The 15,090-nt window shown below is 44.9% G+C and overlaps 2 protein-coding genes across 2 annotated transcripts in view; both read left to right on the top strand.

Annotated features, from left to right (window-relative positions):
* Positions 1–6,405, top strand: part of LOC142362810 (uncharacterized) — a 31,188-nt gene extending 24,783 nt beyond the window's left edge. Inside the window, exon 20 of the mRNA XM_075433431.1 lies at positions 1,127–6,405. Within this exon, the coding sequence (XP_075289546.1) occupies positions 1,127–1,429 (303 nt within the window). The 3' untranslated portion in view covers positions 1,430–6,405. The remainder of the gene's footprint in view (positions 1–1,126) is intronic.
* A 127-nt stretch (positions 6,406–6,532) lies between these two features.
* LOC142362789 (uncharacterized) lies at positions 6,533–11,193 on the top strand. The gene is made up of 3 exons (XM_075433361.1): positions 6,533–8,207; positions 9,252–9,342; positions 10,490–11,193. Exons 1-3 carry the CDS (start codon positions 6,637–6,639, stop codon positions 11,102–11,104), a joined length of 2,277 nt encoding a protein of 758 aa, XP_075289476.1. The 5' UTR covers positions 6,533–6,636; the 3' UTR covers positions 11,105–11,193.
* Positions 11,194–15,090: the final 3,897 nt, after the last annotated feature.

The raw sequence follows: 15,090 nt of genomic DNA, 5'->3' as shown, positions 1-15,090 counted from the left end.
ATGCCCAAAAGTTGTGCTGTTTTATTAGTGATTACTGACATTTGGGCCCCGGCTCGAGCGGTTAGGGAATAACAATGATCTCCTGGCACAGTGAAAAGAAGCAAGAAGATGGCATTTTCTACTAATGTCTGTTCTGGAGAGAATGTCCTCTGAGGAGCAGCTAAGGACTTTGGGCTTGTCTAGTTTGGAGAAAAGGAGGCCGAGGGGTGACCTCATTGCTCCCTACAGCTTCCTGAGCAGGGGAAGTGAGAGCGAGGTGCTGAGCTCTTCTCCCTGATATCCACTGATAGGACGCATGGGAATGGTTCGCAGCTGTGCTGGGGGAGGTTTAGACTGGACATCAGGAAACATTTCTTTACTGAGAGGGTGGTCAAACACTGGAGCAGGCTTTCTAGAGAGGTGGTTGATGCCCCAAGCCTGGCAGTGTTTAAAAGGCATTTGGACAATGCCCTTAATAACATGCCTTAACTTGGTCAGCCCTGATTTAGTGAGGCAGTTGGACTAGATGATCCCTGGAGGTCCCTTCCAGCTGAAATAGTCTGTTCCATCTGTGGAGAGATTTAAGCAGGACGGTGCATGAACTGGATTTTGAGCTTGCCGCAGAATTGGTAGGTGAGGAAAGGAGCAGAAGCCTTCAACTAGAGAAGCTAGAGTTGGGCAGAGAGGAAGCTGATGAAATTCAACAAGGGGGCAAGGGCAGGGTCCTGCACCAGGGGAGGAACAACCCCATGTACCAGTACAGGCTGGGGCGGAGCTGCTGGAGAGGGACCTGGGTGTGCTGGTGGACAACAAGCAGACCATGAGCCAGCAGTGTGCCCTGGCTGCCAAGAAGGCCAATGGGATCTTGGGGTGCATTAGGAGCAGTGTGGTCAGTAGGTCAAGGGAGGTTCTCCTTCCCCTCTAGACTGCCCTAGTGAAGCCCCATCTGGAGTCCTGTGTCCAGTTCTGGGCTCCGCAGTTCAAGAAAGATGAGGAGCTACTGGAGAGAGTCCAGTGCAGGACTACGAGGATGAGGAGGGGCCTGGAGCATCTCTCCTACGAGGAAAGGCTGAGGGAGCTGGGCTTGTTCAGCCTGGAGAAGAGAAAGCTGCGAGGGGACCTAATAAATGTTTACAAATATCTGCAGGGTGGGTGTCAAGAGGATGGGACCAGACTCTTTCCAGTGGTGCCCAGCGACAGGACAAGGGGCAACGGGCACAAACTGAAGCAGAGGAAGTTCCAGCTGAACATGAGGAAGAACTTCTTCCCTCTGAGGGTGACGGAGCCCTGGCCCAGGCTGCCCAGGGAGGCTGTGGAGTCTCCTTCTCTGGAGATATTCAAGCCCCGCCTGGACGTGGTCCTGTGCAGCCTGCTCTGGGTGACCCTGCTTCGGCAGGGGGTTGGGCTGGGTGACCCACAGAGGTCCCTGCCAACCCCAAACATTCTGTGATTCTGTGAATTCTATGGTCAGAAAAGGTAATCAATGCTCTCTCCGGTGTTGTGTCAGACATCGCTTTTGCTCATGTGTTTCCACAAATCTCACAAGTGTGCTGTTCAGTGAAGGGATGGAAATTATCCCAGTGTGCCCACAACAGAAGTGATGATTTTCTTGAGGACTCAGCTATGCCTTGAACTCAAAGGAGTACATTCAGGTTGGTTAAAATAAACCCAGTGTGCTGGAGGGTTGGATGGGACTGCTGAACAGGACAGCTTGAACCTCAATGGCTGTGATGGAAGCTGAGGATGATGGTCGTGTGTTACTTCATGTGGTCCAGGGTGTAAAACTAAAAGTTTCAGGAGGAAAAGAACAGGCCTGTCTCATTTTAGCAATGGCAACAACTTATTCTTAGATGGTGGTGGTAAAATTATTTGTAGTTCAGAAATTAGTACTAAAAAGTGTGTATAAATCAGTTATTGCATATTGATGGCAATAGCAAGAATCTGATTGCTTTTACAAGCTGAGGATTAAAAAACACTTTATTCCTAAAGTAACCATAGAGACAATTAGACAACATCAGCTGTGAGAAATGTTTTTCATTTGACCATGAATCATTTGCAACCAGAAGTTCTCAGAAAAGCCAATGAAGAGATGTCGTGTCTCCAGATACTTAGTTTTGCCAAAACTTAGAGTCCTGGTGATAATCCATTGTTATCTGTGAAAGATTTAGTATATTTTTTTTGTTGTTTCAGAAGGTCAAGCAGATAAAACTTACTGAGTTCATAGATGATAGATGTAATAAGTTGAAAAGCCACCAATTTACCTATAACTCCTGGAGGAGAGAGGTTATCACAGTTGCTGTTATGAGCACCACACTGACATCAGTCATGATTGAAGATCGTTCTGTGGATCTGGCAAGCTTTGTGGGCACATTTGAATCTCATTTAGAGGACAACATTCAGGAATGCTAAGAGAAGCTATGCACTTACTGGTACAGAGTGTGTGTTTGCATGGTTTCCTTGAGATAATCTCGTCATCCCAGCTTTCTGGGGTATTTTTACATTTAGCTCCACGGAACATTACAAATATAGTATACAAATCTATGGCAGAAGTACAAAGCATTCTAAACGTATGAATCCAGATTATTACTTGGCTCAAACATGAAATATGTTGCAGACATTATATGTTTTGTAAAACTTGCAGAATTTTGTCAAACCAGAAGAGTGTTGGTGCCAGGATTTACAAAAGGTGGATCCTGGTTGCCAGGATTCAAAGAGAAAATGAAGTAGTAACTGCAGATGAGTTTGCCTGACATAGGTTTTGAGCAAAATCATAGGAAAGCACAGAAAAGATTCAGCTAAGAAGGAATCAGAATATAATGTCAGCCAGCATATTTTGATAGGAAACATTTATTTCAGAGAAGCTAACTTTATTCTTTGAGATTGCAAGTGCAGATGATACCTGCATAGATATAACAAACAGTTTTGTTAGGAGCTTTAGTATGCCGTGACATTTCAAATAAGTTTTACAAAAGTAAACAGACATTTCATAAGCATTAAGCAGGCGTGAAGTTGGTGATGAGCTAGTTTACAGGAAAATCTAAGAAAGTAGTTGTTGGAGAGAGCTGCCATTTGTTAGATTTGTCACTAGTACGGCTTCACAGCCGTTTGCAGAAGACCTAATGCCCTTATCTAATCTGAGAGTAAATGTGAAATATGATGAACTTTTGTGATATTGGTGAAAAAAAATGGTAGAATATTAAAAAGCAATACGGAAGAGAGGTAGTTAGTGTGCTGGCTGGGCTCGTTCCAGCAAAACGCATTTTTCATGAAGATAGGGCCGAAGCTAATGCATCACAGAGCAAAAAAAAAGTGAGACGGCCTAAACAGGAAGATTTATACTGGTAAGTAGTACCTCCAAAATGGAAATGGGAGCAGTGGCGACAGAAACAGGGTAGTAAGGTTTGTGTAGAGGCACCGGAGAGGTGGAAATCCACACATAGCTCCAGCAGTCTCTGAAAAGGATGTTGAAAAACTGCAAAGTGCAGAGAATGATTTGCCAGAAAACTTGAAGATTGGCGAAAACACCTCACGGCGAGACACTAGAGAGTGTTGTACATTTCATTTATCAAAAAGACACTGAGAAATAACTTGCTGACAGGTTTTAATTTCTTCTGTGAGGAGGTAAGATGAGGCAGAGATGCTTTTACAGAAGGAGCGAAGGCACAGTAATGAACAAGTGGCTGGGGACAGAAACAGGTGGTACAAAACAGGGGCACACCTTTTTAAGGCTGGCTGTGGTAGGCCATGGGAAAAAACCAAGCATGCACGGGAGCATAGTGTCTGCCATTTGATTTATTCAGACAATAAATAGATACCTTTTAGAATAGATGTGTTGCCCAGGTAAAGTTTTCACCTGCAATATAGGAGCTAAGGGATCAAGCTGGATCATAGGTAGGAAGTCTTGCAATCTGGAACAGCATGGACATGTGTGTATGCATAGCACAAACAGAAATACAGCCAGATTATCAAAAAACAAGCTACTGGGATAGATCAGGGCTCATCTGCTTCTTTTTAAAGTCATCACCACGGCTGTTGCCTGCAGTCAACCCCATATGATTAGACAACATCTCCATATCTTTTACTTCTGGGCTCTTTTTGCGTGTCCCCGAGTACATTCTTCTGAAGGCCTGTGATTTTTCTCAGCAAAGCCTGGTCTGAGGACAGAACAGTTTGCCATGTTCTTCTCAGTAGAACTTCTGGAATTTCTGTTCAGTATTTTGATAACAGCTGTAACTGGGCAGCAGTATATTGCACTAACTTTCATTTTCTATTCTTTTAAAACCTTGTATTTTTTCCATAATTTCCTGATACTGATGTATGAATAGGGATCTTTATAGCAGTCTTGGATGCTCAGTAGTCTAAGCTGACAAGTCAGAGCCCTCGTACTTCATAAATCCTACTCTCCAGTGCTGTCCTGAGGAAATCCATAGGTCTTAATGCCCTGCAGGCATCAGTGTTTCACGGACACTACCAGCCAGCCAGCTTGCCACACGTGCTCACTGCCCTTTGCCTTTGCACATCTGAGATGGAAATTGGACTTCAGAGCTTTTCTTGGGAAGTCTTTTTACTCCTGTTATCAGCTGTATTGGATGTCACTGGCAGTAATAAATAAGTAGTAACTGAAGAATGCTGTTAGGAAACTTTCTGCTTACGGCCGGAGGGTTTGGGTGAAAATTTGCTGCTTCCTCCAGCCTGGTTTGACCATGCAGAGGCAGCATGGGATCACACAGCTTTGCTCAATGCCAGCTTTCACTTTTTTGGACTGGACAGTGTGCGGTAATGCTGGACCCACATTCCTCGTGCACACAGTGTAGGGACAGGCCCTGGTCCCTTGGAGGACGGAGTGGAGAGAAAAGAGTTAGCAGTGAGAGGAAAGCACAGAGTGTTTTACATGGTGCTCCCGCTAACTTTGCAGAATTTATGTTTGCTCAGTTATTCATTAAGATGAATAAGCTTATGACTGCTCTCATATGATCAAGTAGAGTGAAGAGCTGAAAACAAGCATACTGTCTTTTTTCCAGTCTGTATTGGAAAAATTTTGGACTTTTCCTTGTCGCGCGAATGGTGTGGAGTGCAATGTATGGGCATGAGACGTGCCATTTACAGTGGGTTGATATTCTGCTGATCCAGCACAGGAAAGGGAAGGATGATCTTGGGATTAAATAGGGCTTGAGGTCATGATTTCCCCTGAACTTGGTGCCTCTGCCGTTGGTTTAGGGTGTGACTGTGGGCAAGTCACCCAGTGGCTTGTGCCTCAGGTTCCTTCCCAGTAAAATGAACAGGAATATTGTTACGAGGGTAGTTCAAGGTTCATTTAACGCTAATACTATTCCTGATAACCAGTGAAAACATTCAAACTAAGTTGTGGTACGCTCAGGCCAGTAACCTGGAAAATAATCTTTTGGAGTTTGAAGCCCTCCTCTTTATTAGTAAAACGAGGGATGCTCTTACCTTGTGGCAAGTATACTTGCTTTTGAAAAAATTGTTGTTTAACTTCTCTGAAGAAATATTAACAGCAGGTTGAATTTAGCAGAAGAAGTATGAACTGGCATCAGCTGTGCAGCAGAGGTCACTGCTGCATTACTGACATAAAAGTTGCCTTGTGGTTGATAGGCCTGGCGGCTAATTCACAAGAAATACTGTGATTTCAAGCAAACAAACATTTCCCTGGATTTTTTATTGCTTGGAGACACAGTGGAAAAGCACCAGATGAACTATATGTAGAGAACTTGTACTCCTGGGGTTCCTCAGTTATTGGTAAAATTTGGTCTTGACAGTTTCATAGGCTGATTGGAAGGTCTCACAGACAGACAATGCAGGGAGCTATTTTCATATCATGTGTTTCACTCTTAACACCCACAGAATTGGCAAGAATCAGTTTTACAGAGAAGTCAGCCCAGGTTTATGTGTCTCATTGGAAACAGGGCACCCAAAAGGCTCAAGCTCCCAGTTCTGTGGTGGAGACCCTCAAGTACCTGCCCTGTGAGGCTGGTGGTGTGCCCACAGCTCGTCTGCCCATGCTGTGCAGGGCAAAGTCCTGGGGCTGCTTGGCCTGCTGAGGAACCAGAGGAGTCATGAACATACCTAGTGCCTGATCCTGGAGCAGTTTATGTCACTGTGGGCCTCAGCAGGGCCCCCAGCGCGGTGCAATTGATGAGGGAGGATGTGTTGGAACCTGTGGGCCATAAACCCTGGGAAGAAGGGAGTTAGTGCCTAGCCATCCTGACCCTGAGAAGAAGAGAGATAGTGCTGAGCCATCCTGAAGGAGGAAGCAAGGCCTTGGATAAGATAAGAAAAGAATGTGTCTGCATGGCCTTAGTTTAGATAAACTTAGGAAAAGAATGTGTCTGTATTAGCAACTGTGTTAACCAATCAATAGGTGCCTAGTTTGAAACTTAACCAATCAGTTTAAAACACGCTGCCTTCTGATCTGTATAAATGTATGTGTGTAAGAACAATAAAACGATCATCCTGCTTGCATCAAGCGGTGTCCCGTCTCTCAATCGCGGCAAATTGGTGACCCTGATGTGGTTCAGAGAGAACCACCTATCTGCGTGGCATGCTGCGAGTCCCACAGGACGTTGAATGAGCTGCTGAAAGGAAGCAGGAGCCGGCTTAAACAATCCCTCCAGAGCTGAGAGGTGAGCTGTGGGAAACATGGGAAGTCAGACGTCTTCCCCAGAGAGAGACGTATATGAGCTTATGAAAGCTCTCCTTAAAAGACATGGAAAGAATATTTCTGGGCATGATCTTAAACTAATGCTTAAATGGGTACAAGTGAAGATGCCCACCGTAACTGCGTCTACTATCTTTACGCGGGAACTTTGGGACGATGTGGGGGTGAAACTATGGGACGCGGCAACGACAGGGAATGCCGAAGCCCAGCGTATGCTCCCCTGGTGGAGGAGTGTTTTTGAGACTTTAAAAGCGCAAGAGAAAAATCATAAAGACAAAGCAGGGGAGGAGGATAACTCTTCCACGGCTCCTCCGGTGCTGCCGGAGAACAAACCCTTAAGAGTGTGTGCTGCAGGATACCCCCCAGGGGGGGATCCTTTTGACCCAGGTCCGGTGGATCCGGAAACAGAACCGGATCTCTACCCCCTTAACCCGCACGATGTGTGGGCTAATATAAAATGCCAAGCCTTGAAGGAGGGGGAGTTAGAAATCGCTAAAACAATTGTAGCCTCCGTGATCTATCAGGGTCGGGGGGCTCAGTGGGAGGCTTTATCTTTCTCGGTAATTAAGGAACTGCGTCGTACTGTTACTGAGCACGGGCTTTCGTCTCCGTATTTTGCAAGTTTGCTGTCTTCTGTTTTTGACACTTATGTTATAACTCCGCATGATTTAAAATCTTTAGCGCAACTGTTACTGACTCCGACACAGTACTCCCTGTGGGAGTCACGCTGGAGGGGGGGACTCCAGGCACTTCTCACGACTTACGTGGATCATGGCAATGCAGCTATAGCTGCGCTGACTATAGAACACCTTACTGGCATGGGTCAGTATTCTGATCCGGTGGCTCAAGCCCGGGATATCCCACGGGAAGCTCTTGAGGCAACTCGTGAAGAAGCTAAAAAAGCCCTTTTTAAGGTCCCTGACTCACAAAAACCGCAAAAAACCTTCACTACGATTACCCAGGACCCCCGGAAACCTTATATGCAATTTATTGACAGGCTGAAGCAAGCTCTGGAGCGTCAGATAGACAATACGGAAGCGCAGGAGATTTTGTTGTTAAAATTGGCTGTAGAAAATGCTAATGTGGATTGTAAAAAGTTACTGAAATCTCTCCCAAATCCAAACCCCACACTGGTGGAGATGGTAGAAGCTTGTAATAGAATTGGCACTATGGATCATAAACTTGAAGCCATGGCTGCTGCTTTCGCGGCCATGCACAGCTCTGGGGGGCCCAGGAATTGTTATGGTTGCAGCAAACCAGGTCATTTGAAAAAAAACTGTTTGGCTACCAATGCTGGTACCAGGCACCAGGCCCCTGGGGTCTGCCTTAGATGCCGAAAAGGGTGTCATTATGCTAATCAATGTCGGTCTAAGTATGATTTCCAGGGTCAACCGATACAGGGAAACCGATCGCGGAGCGCGGGGCAGCGACGCGCGCAGACACAAGTACCGCAGCCGACGTTTCAACCCCTACAGAGGGAACCAGCAGTGTCTCAAGTCTCCACCCAACAGCAGCTGGTAGCGCCGGATTGGACCTGGCAACCTCCCACACAGTAACGTTGCTCGATTCCTCGGTTCACTTATTGTTAACAAATGTTTCGGGGCCCCTACCCCCAAAAACCCAAGCGCTTTTGTTAGGAAGATCATCTACCACCTTGTCAGGACTTTTTGTACTACCAGAGGTTATTGATTCTGACAGTACTGATGAAATTGAAATCATGGCATGGACCCCGTTTCCTCCTTGCACGGTACCAGAAGGCAACCGTATAACACAATTGATATTGATTCCCGCAGTGACGAACTCCCCAATTCCTAACCAACCTCAACAAAGGCAGAGAGGGTTTGGATCTACAGGGAACCCACAAATTTTATGGGTACAGTCTATTTCCCAGAAACGACCTGTGTACCAATGTACCCTTATTCGTGGGGGGCAAAAAGTAATGCTAAATGGGATTATTGATACTGGAGCTAATGTCACAGTAATATCCCAGGCCAAGTGGCCTCCACAATGGCCTCTGGCTAACGTTTCCCAGACATTAGCTGGAATTGGGGGAACTGGTAAAAGTCACCAAAGCGTAGAATTAATCCAAATCCAAGGTCCGGAAGGGCATATAGCTTCTGTTAAGCCTTTTGTATTACCTGTTCCTATGATCCTGTGGGGGCGCGACGTACTGTCTCAGTGGGGAATGTCCATTCGGACCCATTTTTAGATGGGGCCATTGAAGTGCGCAACACCCTGAAATTAACTTAGAAAACCGATCACCCTATTTGGGTAGATCAATGGCCCCTCCCTCTGGAAAAGCTTCGCGCCCTCCAGGAATTAGTCACGGAGCAGTTGACAAAAGGGCACATCATGCCCTCCACTAGCCCTTGGAATTCACCTGTCTTTGTCATCAAGAAACAAACTGACAAGTGGCGCTTACTCCATGACCTTAGAAAAATTAATGACGCTATGGAAGATATGGGAGCCCTTCAACCAGGACTCCCGTCCCCTACTATGATCCCTCGAGACTGGCACTTCACTGTTATTGACCTCAAAGACTGCTTTTTTAATATCCCACTGCATCCAGACGATACTCTTAAATTTGCCTTTTCAGTTCCAAGCGTCAACATGCAAGCCCCATTGCAGAGATACCAGTGGGTTGTGCTGCCACAGAGAATGAAGAACAGTCCTATGATTTGTCAGTGGTACGTGGCTAAAGTACTTACCCCTGTTAGAACTACGATGCCTAGTGTCTTGTTGTATCACTATATGGATGACATCCTGGTGGCTGCACAAGTCCATGAGGTCATGGAGGAAGCCATAGCTCTTGTCATGGCTGCCGTTAACTCGGCAGGCCTCTGTATTGCACCGGAAAAGGTTCAAAAAATATCTCCATGGAAATACTTAGGTTGGCGCACCAGGGCCCAAACTATAACTCCCCAACCTCTGCAGATACAGACAGACATACAAAATTTACATGATGCACAAAAATTGTTGGGAACAATCAATTGGGTTCGACCACTGTTGGGGATTTCTAATGCGGACCTAAGTCCTTTATTTAGACTGCTAAAAGGGGACACTGACTTGCGCTCCCCCCGCAGTCTTGACCCTGAAGCCACTACTTCCCTGCAAAAAGTTGCTACAGCAATTAGTCTCCGACAAGCACATCGATGGGCTCCCGAACTACCCTTTTTTCTGATTATTTTGAACCCCGCTTGACAACCTCATGCGCTAATATTTCAGTGGGATTCTCAGAAATCAGACCCACTGCTAATTATTGAATGGATTTTCTTACCCAATCAATCTGCAAAGACTATTTCAACACAGCACGAGATGTTTGCATCTTTAATCATTAGAGCCCAGCAACGTTTACTGACACTATCAGGAATGGACTTTGCCTGCATCTGTTTGCCTGTGGCAAGTACTTACTTACAGTGGCTCCACCAACAATCCGATGCCTTCAGTGTAGCAATAGCTGGCTATACAGGCCAACTTACTTCTCACCCGCCATCTCATAAGCTACTCAATGCTGACTTTCATCTTCTCTCCAGGCCAAAAAGAGGCAACCAACCCTTGCAGGCCCTCACCGTGTTTACGGACGGCTCTGGAAAGTCGCATAAATCAGTCATCTTATGGTGGGATGACCAACGTGGACAATGGGACTCGGATATAGACACTGTGCCTGGTTCTCCTCAGATAGTAGAACTGAACGCGGTTGTTCGAGTTTTCTGAAAGTGGTCCACACCGCTTAACATAATTACTGACTCAACTTATGTTGCAGGAATTGTTGAACGGGCTGAAGCATCTGTGTTACATAATGTCTCACATTCTGAATTTTTTGCTTTATTGCAGGAACTTATTTTCCTCCTGGACTCGCGCCCTCATCCCTATTTTGTCATGCACGTCAGGGCACATACTGTTTTACCTGGTTTCATTGCAGAAGGGAATCAACGAGCTGATATGCTTACTTTACCAGTGCAAGTATTACCGGAGCGCGTAGCACAGGCTAAACTCAGCCATTCTTTTTTTCACCAGAATGCTGGAGGTCTTAAACGGCAATTTGACCTCACTACCCAGCAAGCAACTAACATTATCGCTGTGTGTCCTGACTGTCAAAAACACTCCTTTCCGTCGGTAGCGGGAAGAGTTAATCCTAGGGGACTGCAAAGCTTACAACTGTGGCAAACCGATGTAACCCACTTTTCAGAATTTGGTCATCTAAAATGTATTCACTCTTCCATTGATACCTTTTCTGGTGCCTTATTTACCTCCTGCCACACAGGAGAAAAGACACGTGATGTTCAAAAACATTTAATGCGTGCCTTCGCCACTTTAGGTATACCCTCTCAAATCAAGACGGACAACGGCCCTGCCTACGTGTCCGTGCCGCAACAAAAGCTTTTTTTAACTCCTGGGGGATTACTCACGTTACTGGCATTCCTCACTCCCCTACAGGCCAATCCTTAATTGAACGCTCTCATCAATCTCTGAAACGCTTGTTACAACAACAAAAAGGGGGAGTAGGGACTGCTACCCCTGAGGAGCGTCTACAGAAAGCCTTATATGTTTTTAATTTTTTAAATTGTTCTCTGTTAGACAGCAACCCTCCGATAGTTTGTCATTTTAATACAAACGCTTCGTTTGAAGCAACAATTAAGGCCCCAGTATTGATTCGAGATTCTGAAACAGGTAAGATCATGGGACCCTACCCCCTTATCACGTGGGGCAGAGGTTATGCTTGTGTTTTCACAGAAAGAGGCCCCCGATTGGATTCCAGCAAAAAGTGTGCGGCCTTTCCGTGAATCGTTGCCACAACCGTCTGAGGACAAATCGGATCGCACCCGGGACCAACCTTCAGAGCAGCAAGTTGGTGAACCTCCTCCAGAGGACCGGGACAATCAGGACGGTAGAATCATAAACATAGAAGGACTGTATGAACCAGCATATAGAAACACCAGTCACGAAAGTTTCGTGTCTTTTCTGTAACACTTGCAAACCATGGGTTTTGTGTACATGCTATAAAGACAGCAGTGTATGCTTTAGCTGTTTTTATTTTTCTGTTATTGCTCCTTCCATGCCTGTTGCAGTGTTTGCAAAAACTAATAACACGCTCAGTAAAAGGAATTCTTATTGTACAACAGGAAGGGGGAGATGTGGGCCTCAGCAGGGCCCCCAGCGCGGTGCAATTGATGAGGGAGGATGTGTTGGAACTTGTGGGCCATAAACCCTGGGAAGAAGGGAGTTAGTGCCGAGCCATCCTGACCCTGAGAAGAAGAGAGATAGTGCCGAGCCATCCTGAAGGAGGAAGCAAGGCCTTGGATAAGATAAGAAAAGAATGTGTCTGCATGGCCTTAGTTTAGATAAATTTAGGAAAAGAATGTGTCTGTATTAGCAACTGTGTTAACCAATCAATAGGTGCCTAGTTTGAAACTTAACCGATCAGTTTAAAACACGCTGCCTTCTGATCTGTATAAATGTATGTGTGTAAGAACAATAAAACGATCATCCTGCTTGCATCAAGCGGTGTCCCGTCTCTCAATCGCGGCATGTCACAATGCTGGGGAGAGTCCACTTGGCAGGTCTGTTTTGGAAACATCTGTTTGGGGCATGTCTAGAAGTCTGTCACAGAGGTAAAAAGTTCGGAGGAGAAAAGATGTGAAAGGGGCCCAATCCTGGAGTACTGGGCCGGGACTGTTGGCAGTGATTCAGGCAGACCTGTCTTGGATTTGATGGAAATTCATCATACTTCAGATACTTAAATCATTTTAGGTTTGATACATGAGCATTTTCAGATGTAGTCAAACTACATCTGCTGCATAGAAAACTACATTTTCTGCAGAGAAAATAATAGGCCTAAAGTAGTTGTGCAAAATAGCAAATGTAACCTGGAAGAGCATCAGTATTATTTTCCGGTATTTCAGGCAAATATCACGAGTCCTTTTAATATGCACATTATTTGCTCTATCCTATTTATAAACGCACAACAGCAGTAAATGGGACAAGTGAAGCAACTGAGGACAAACTGGTGATATTCCTTTGAGCAATGTAAAAATACTAAAGGAAAACTATTCACACAATATTTTACCTTTCAAATCAAACAATTCTGAATATGAAAATCACTTATTATAATGCAAAAGGACCTATTTCTCAATGTACAAATTAAGTGTCAAGTAATGTGTTAATAAAGCACAGCTCATGTGCCATCAATTTGCAATTAGATTACTCCTTATGCATTATGCTTTAATAATACTTACTCTTTTAAGAACTTAGTGATTTCACACCATTGATGACCTTCTGGATCCCTGCAACATTTCAGCACCATTCTGAAGTGAGGTGGGATAGAAGAATCTAAGATGTGGTCTCAGATCTGGTGATGTTGACTCCACTGCGTCAGGCATCCGGAAGTTTTTTCAGGGCGCTTGTCAAGATGAGAAGTAATCCCACCCCATGTTTTACCCTAGGCAGAGTACTGAACCTGTAACAAAGATGAAGAAATGTGGTGTTCTGCCAGGGCTTTGTTTCTCCTGATTTAAGCAGAAAGATTCATTAGTAACTCTCAATGCAAATCTGTAAGTCATCATTTTTATGCAATCCTGAAAAATGTGAGCCTGTTGCACTTCAGTAATTTTTGGACTGTATCAGGGGTTATTTATCGATTTAATCATGGATTTAGGGAATATTTGGAAATGTGGTGAACTTCATCAATAGAAAAGTGTAATAAATGGCCTTTGTCCTTTAAAAGGAGCAACAGTTAAGCACAGCACCAGATCTCTCTGTTCCCAGGCATAATCCTGTAAGAACAGTGATCAAGGGTTAAGCAAAGAAAAAGAACAGGGACCCAGTGATTATGCTTTTCAAAACGTTAAAGACTGCACTGAGGTCAGTCAGGATGCACAAACCTGGAGGAGACCGAGAGGAGGGGGCAGGTGCAAGGAAGAAGAGCTTTCTTACCCTCCTTTGTTCCCAGAGACCAAAGCAAAAAGGATTTAAAATCAGAATTTGGTTTAGAGGAGATACAGGTGGAAAAACCTCACTGAAGTGAAAGAGATTCTGTAGAAAAAAGGGTTTCGCCTCTGCCAAACAGCTAGCCTGGTCAGTGTCCAAACCACTTCTGAACAGCGTTTGCAGAGAGATGATTCCCAGTCACAACTGAGCCAGGTTAGTATTAAAGTAAATTTCTGGGCTTGATTACAATGCTGTACATTCTGGATCCAATCTAGTCAGTTACTGAAGTGTGTCCCCAGACTGCCCCAGGAGGGCTGTCGGGTTCAGGAGGTGCATTGTGAGAGCGAGACCTGAGCTCCCAAGACTAGGCAAGACCAGAGAGACTCTGGGCCTTTCTGCACCCCGTGCTCAGTGCACCAAACAAGACTTTCTGCATGTGACTGAGGATGTTAACCACTGCTTCACAGCTTCAGGCAGTATTTTTCAACAGGAACTTCTGGATTATTGGATCCTTAGCTCTTCTTTTCAAAAGAAGTCTCTCTCTTCCTTGTAGCTAGCAGTTTGCAGCTGGTTTGTGTTGAGTCCTCGGGCTCTCGGAAAAGCCAGTCCAAGCTGTTTGTCAAACTCAGCTACCAGCACAAAAAGAGAAGAGCCTAAACTTAAACCTCTACAAACAGGTGGATTTGCCCAGACCAGTTGCAGGTCTGCAATTGATATGGAGGATAAACCTCCACTCCTGATGGATCCCACTGAATTTAGTGCTAGCTGAGCATTTTTAAAGCAGGACTGAATATTGCCATCGTCACTTTGCACACGGAGCTCGTGTAACGCTTTCCTGGAACTTTACTGGATTTTAGATAGCAGATTTTTACATATTATGATCATACATCAGTGTTGGCATGAGGAAAAAATTCCTACAGTTAATAAATAAAACCAAACTGTCCCAGGAAATCATAACACGAGCTCTCCAGAGTGATTTTGGCACTTGTCCCTGGCATTAAATGTCCTTTGTATTGTTCCATTATGGTCTGTTCTGTTCCTAATTATTTAAGAAACCAAGCACCTTGGATAAATTCCCACCTGATACTAGCAGACAAGTGCTGTGTAGTCCTTTATGTAACCGTCCTGCAGCCATGGAGGACAGCAAACCAGTCTGGAGAGCAGCAGTAAGAGTAAGATTTTGTCAAGAATGGGAACAAGGGCAAGAGCCTATTGGTGTTTTCAGGTGAGTTGCACCAGAAATGTGCCGCAATCATGCTTTCAGTTAGCCAGGAATGTCTGGACCAGATGAAGTGTTCAGCTGTCTGCAATACTGACGGTGCAAAGCAATGGAGATGAGCTTTTTTAGAATTATCCAAGGAATTTAGGTGCTTTCAGAAACTTGTGTGTGCAGGAATAATGAGCTATGAAAGATGATTAATGATTTAAAAAAAACAAAACAAAACAAACCAAAACAAAGTATTGCTTTAATATTTTAGTGCTGAAGTAAAGCAAAAAATGTGAGCTAT

Source organism: Opisthocomus hoazin, chromosome 12 (assembly GCF_030867145.1).
Source record: "Opisthocomus hoazin isolate bOpiHoa1 chromosome 12, bOpiHoa1.hap1, whole genome shotgun sequence".
Classification (NCBI taxonomy): Eukaryota; Metazoa; Chordata; class Aves; order Opisthocomiformes; family Opisthocomidae; genus Opisthocomus; species Opisthocomus hoazin.
This window is presented reverse-complemented; position numbering and strand designations above follow the sequence as displayed.

What these genes read in the sequence shown, in the direction of transcription:
- LOC142362789 (XM_075433361.1), top strand. Translation starts at nt 6,637, where the DNA reads ATGGGAAGTCAGACGTCTTCCCCAGAGAGAGACGTATATGAGCTTATG. An exon ending in ACCTGGCAACCTCCCACACA is followed by an intron (nt 8,208 to 9,251) that starts GTAACGTTGCTC and finishes TTGCCTTTTCAG; the next exon opens with TTCCAAGCGTCAACATGCAA. An exon ending in AGTCCTATGATTTGTCAGTG is followed by an intron (nt 9,343 to 10,489) that starts GTACGTGGCTAA and finishes GCTTTATTGCAG; the next exon opens with GAACTTATTTTCCTCCTGGA.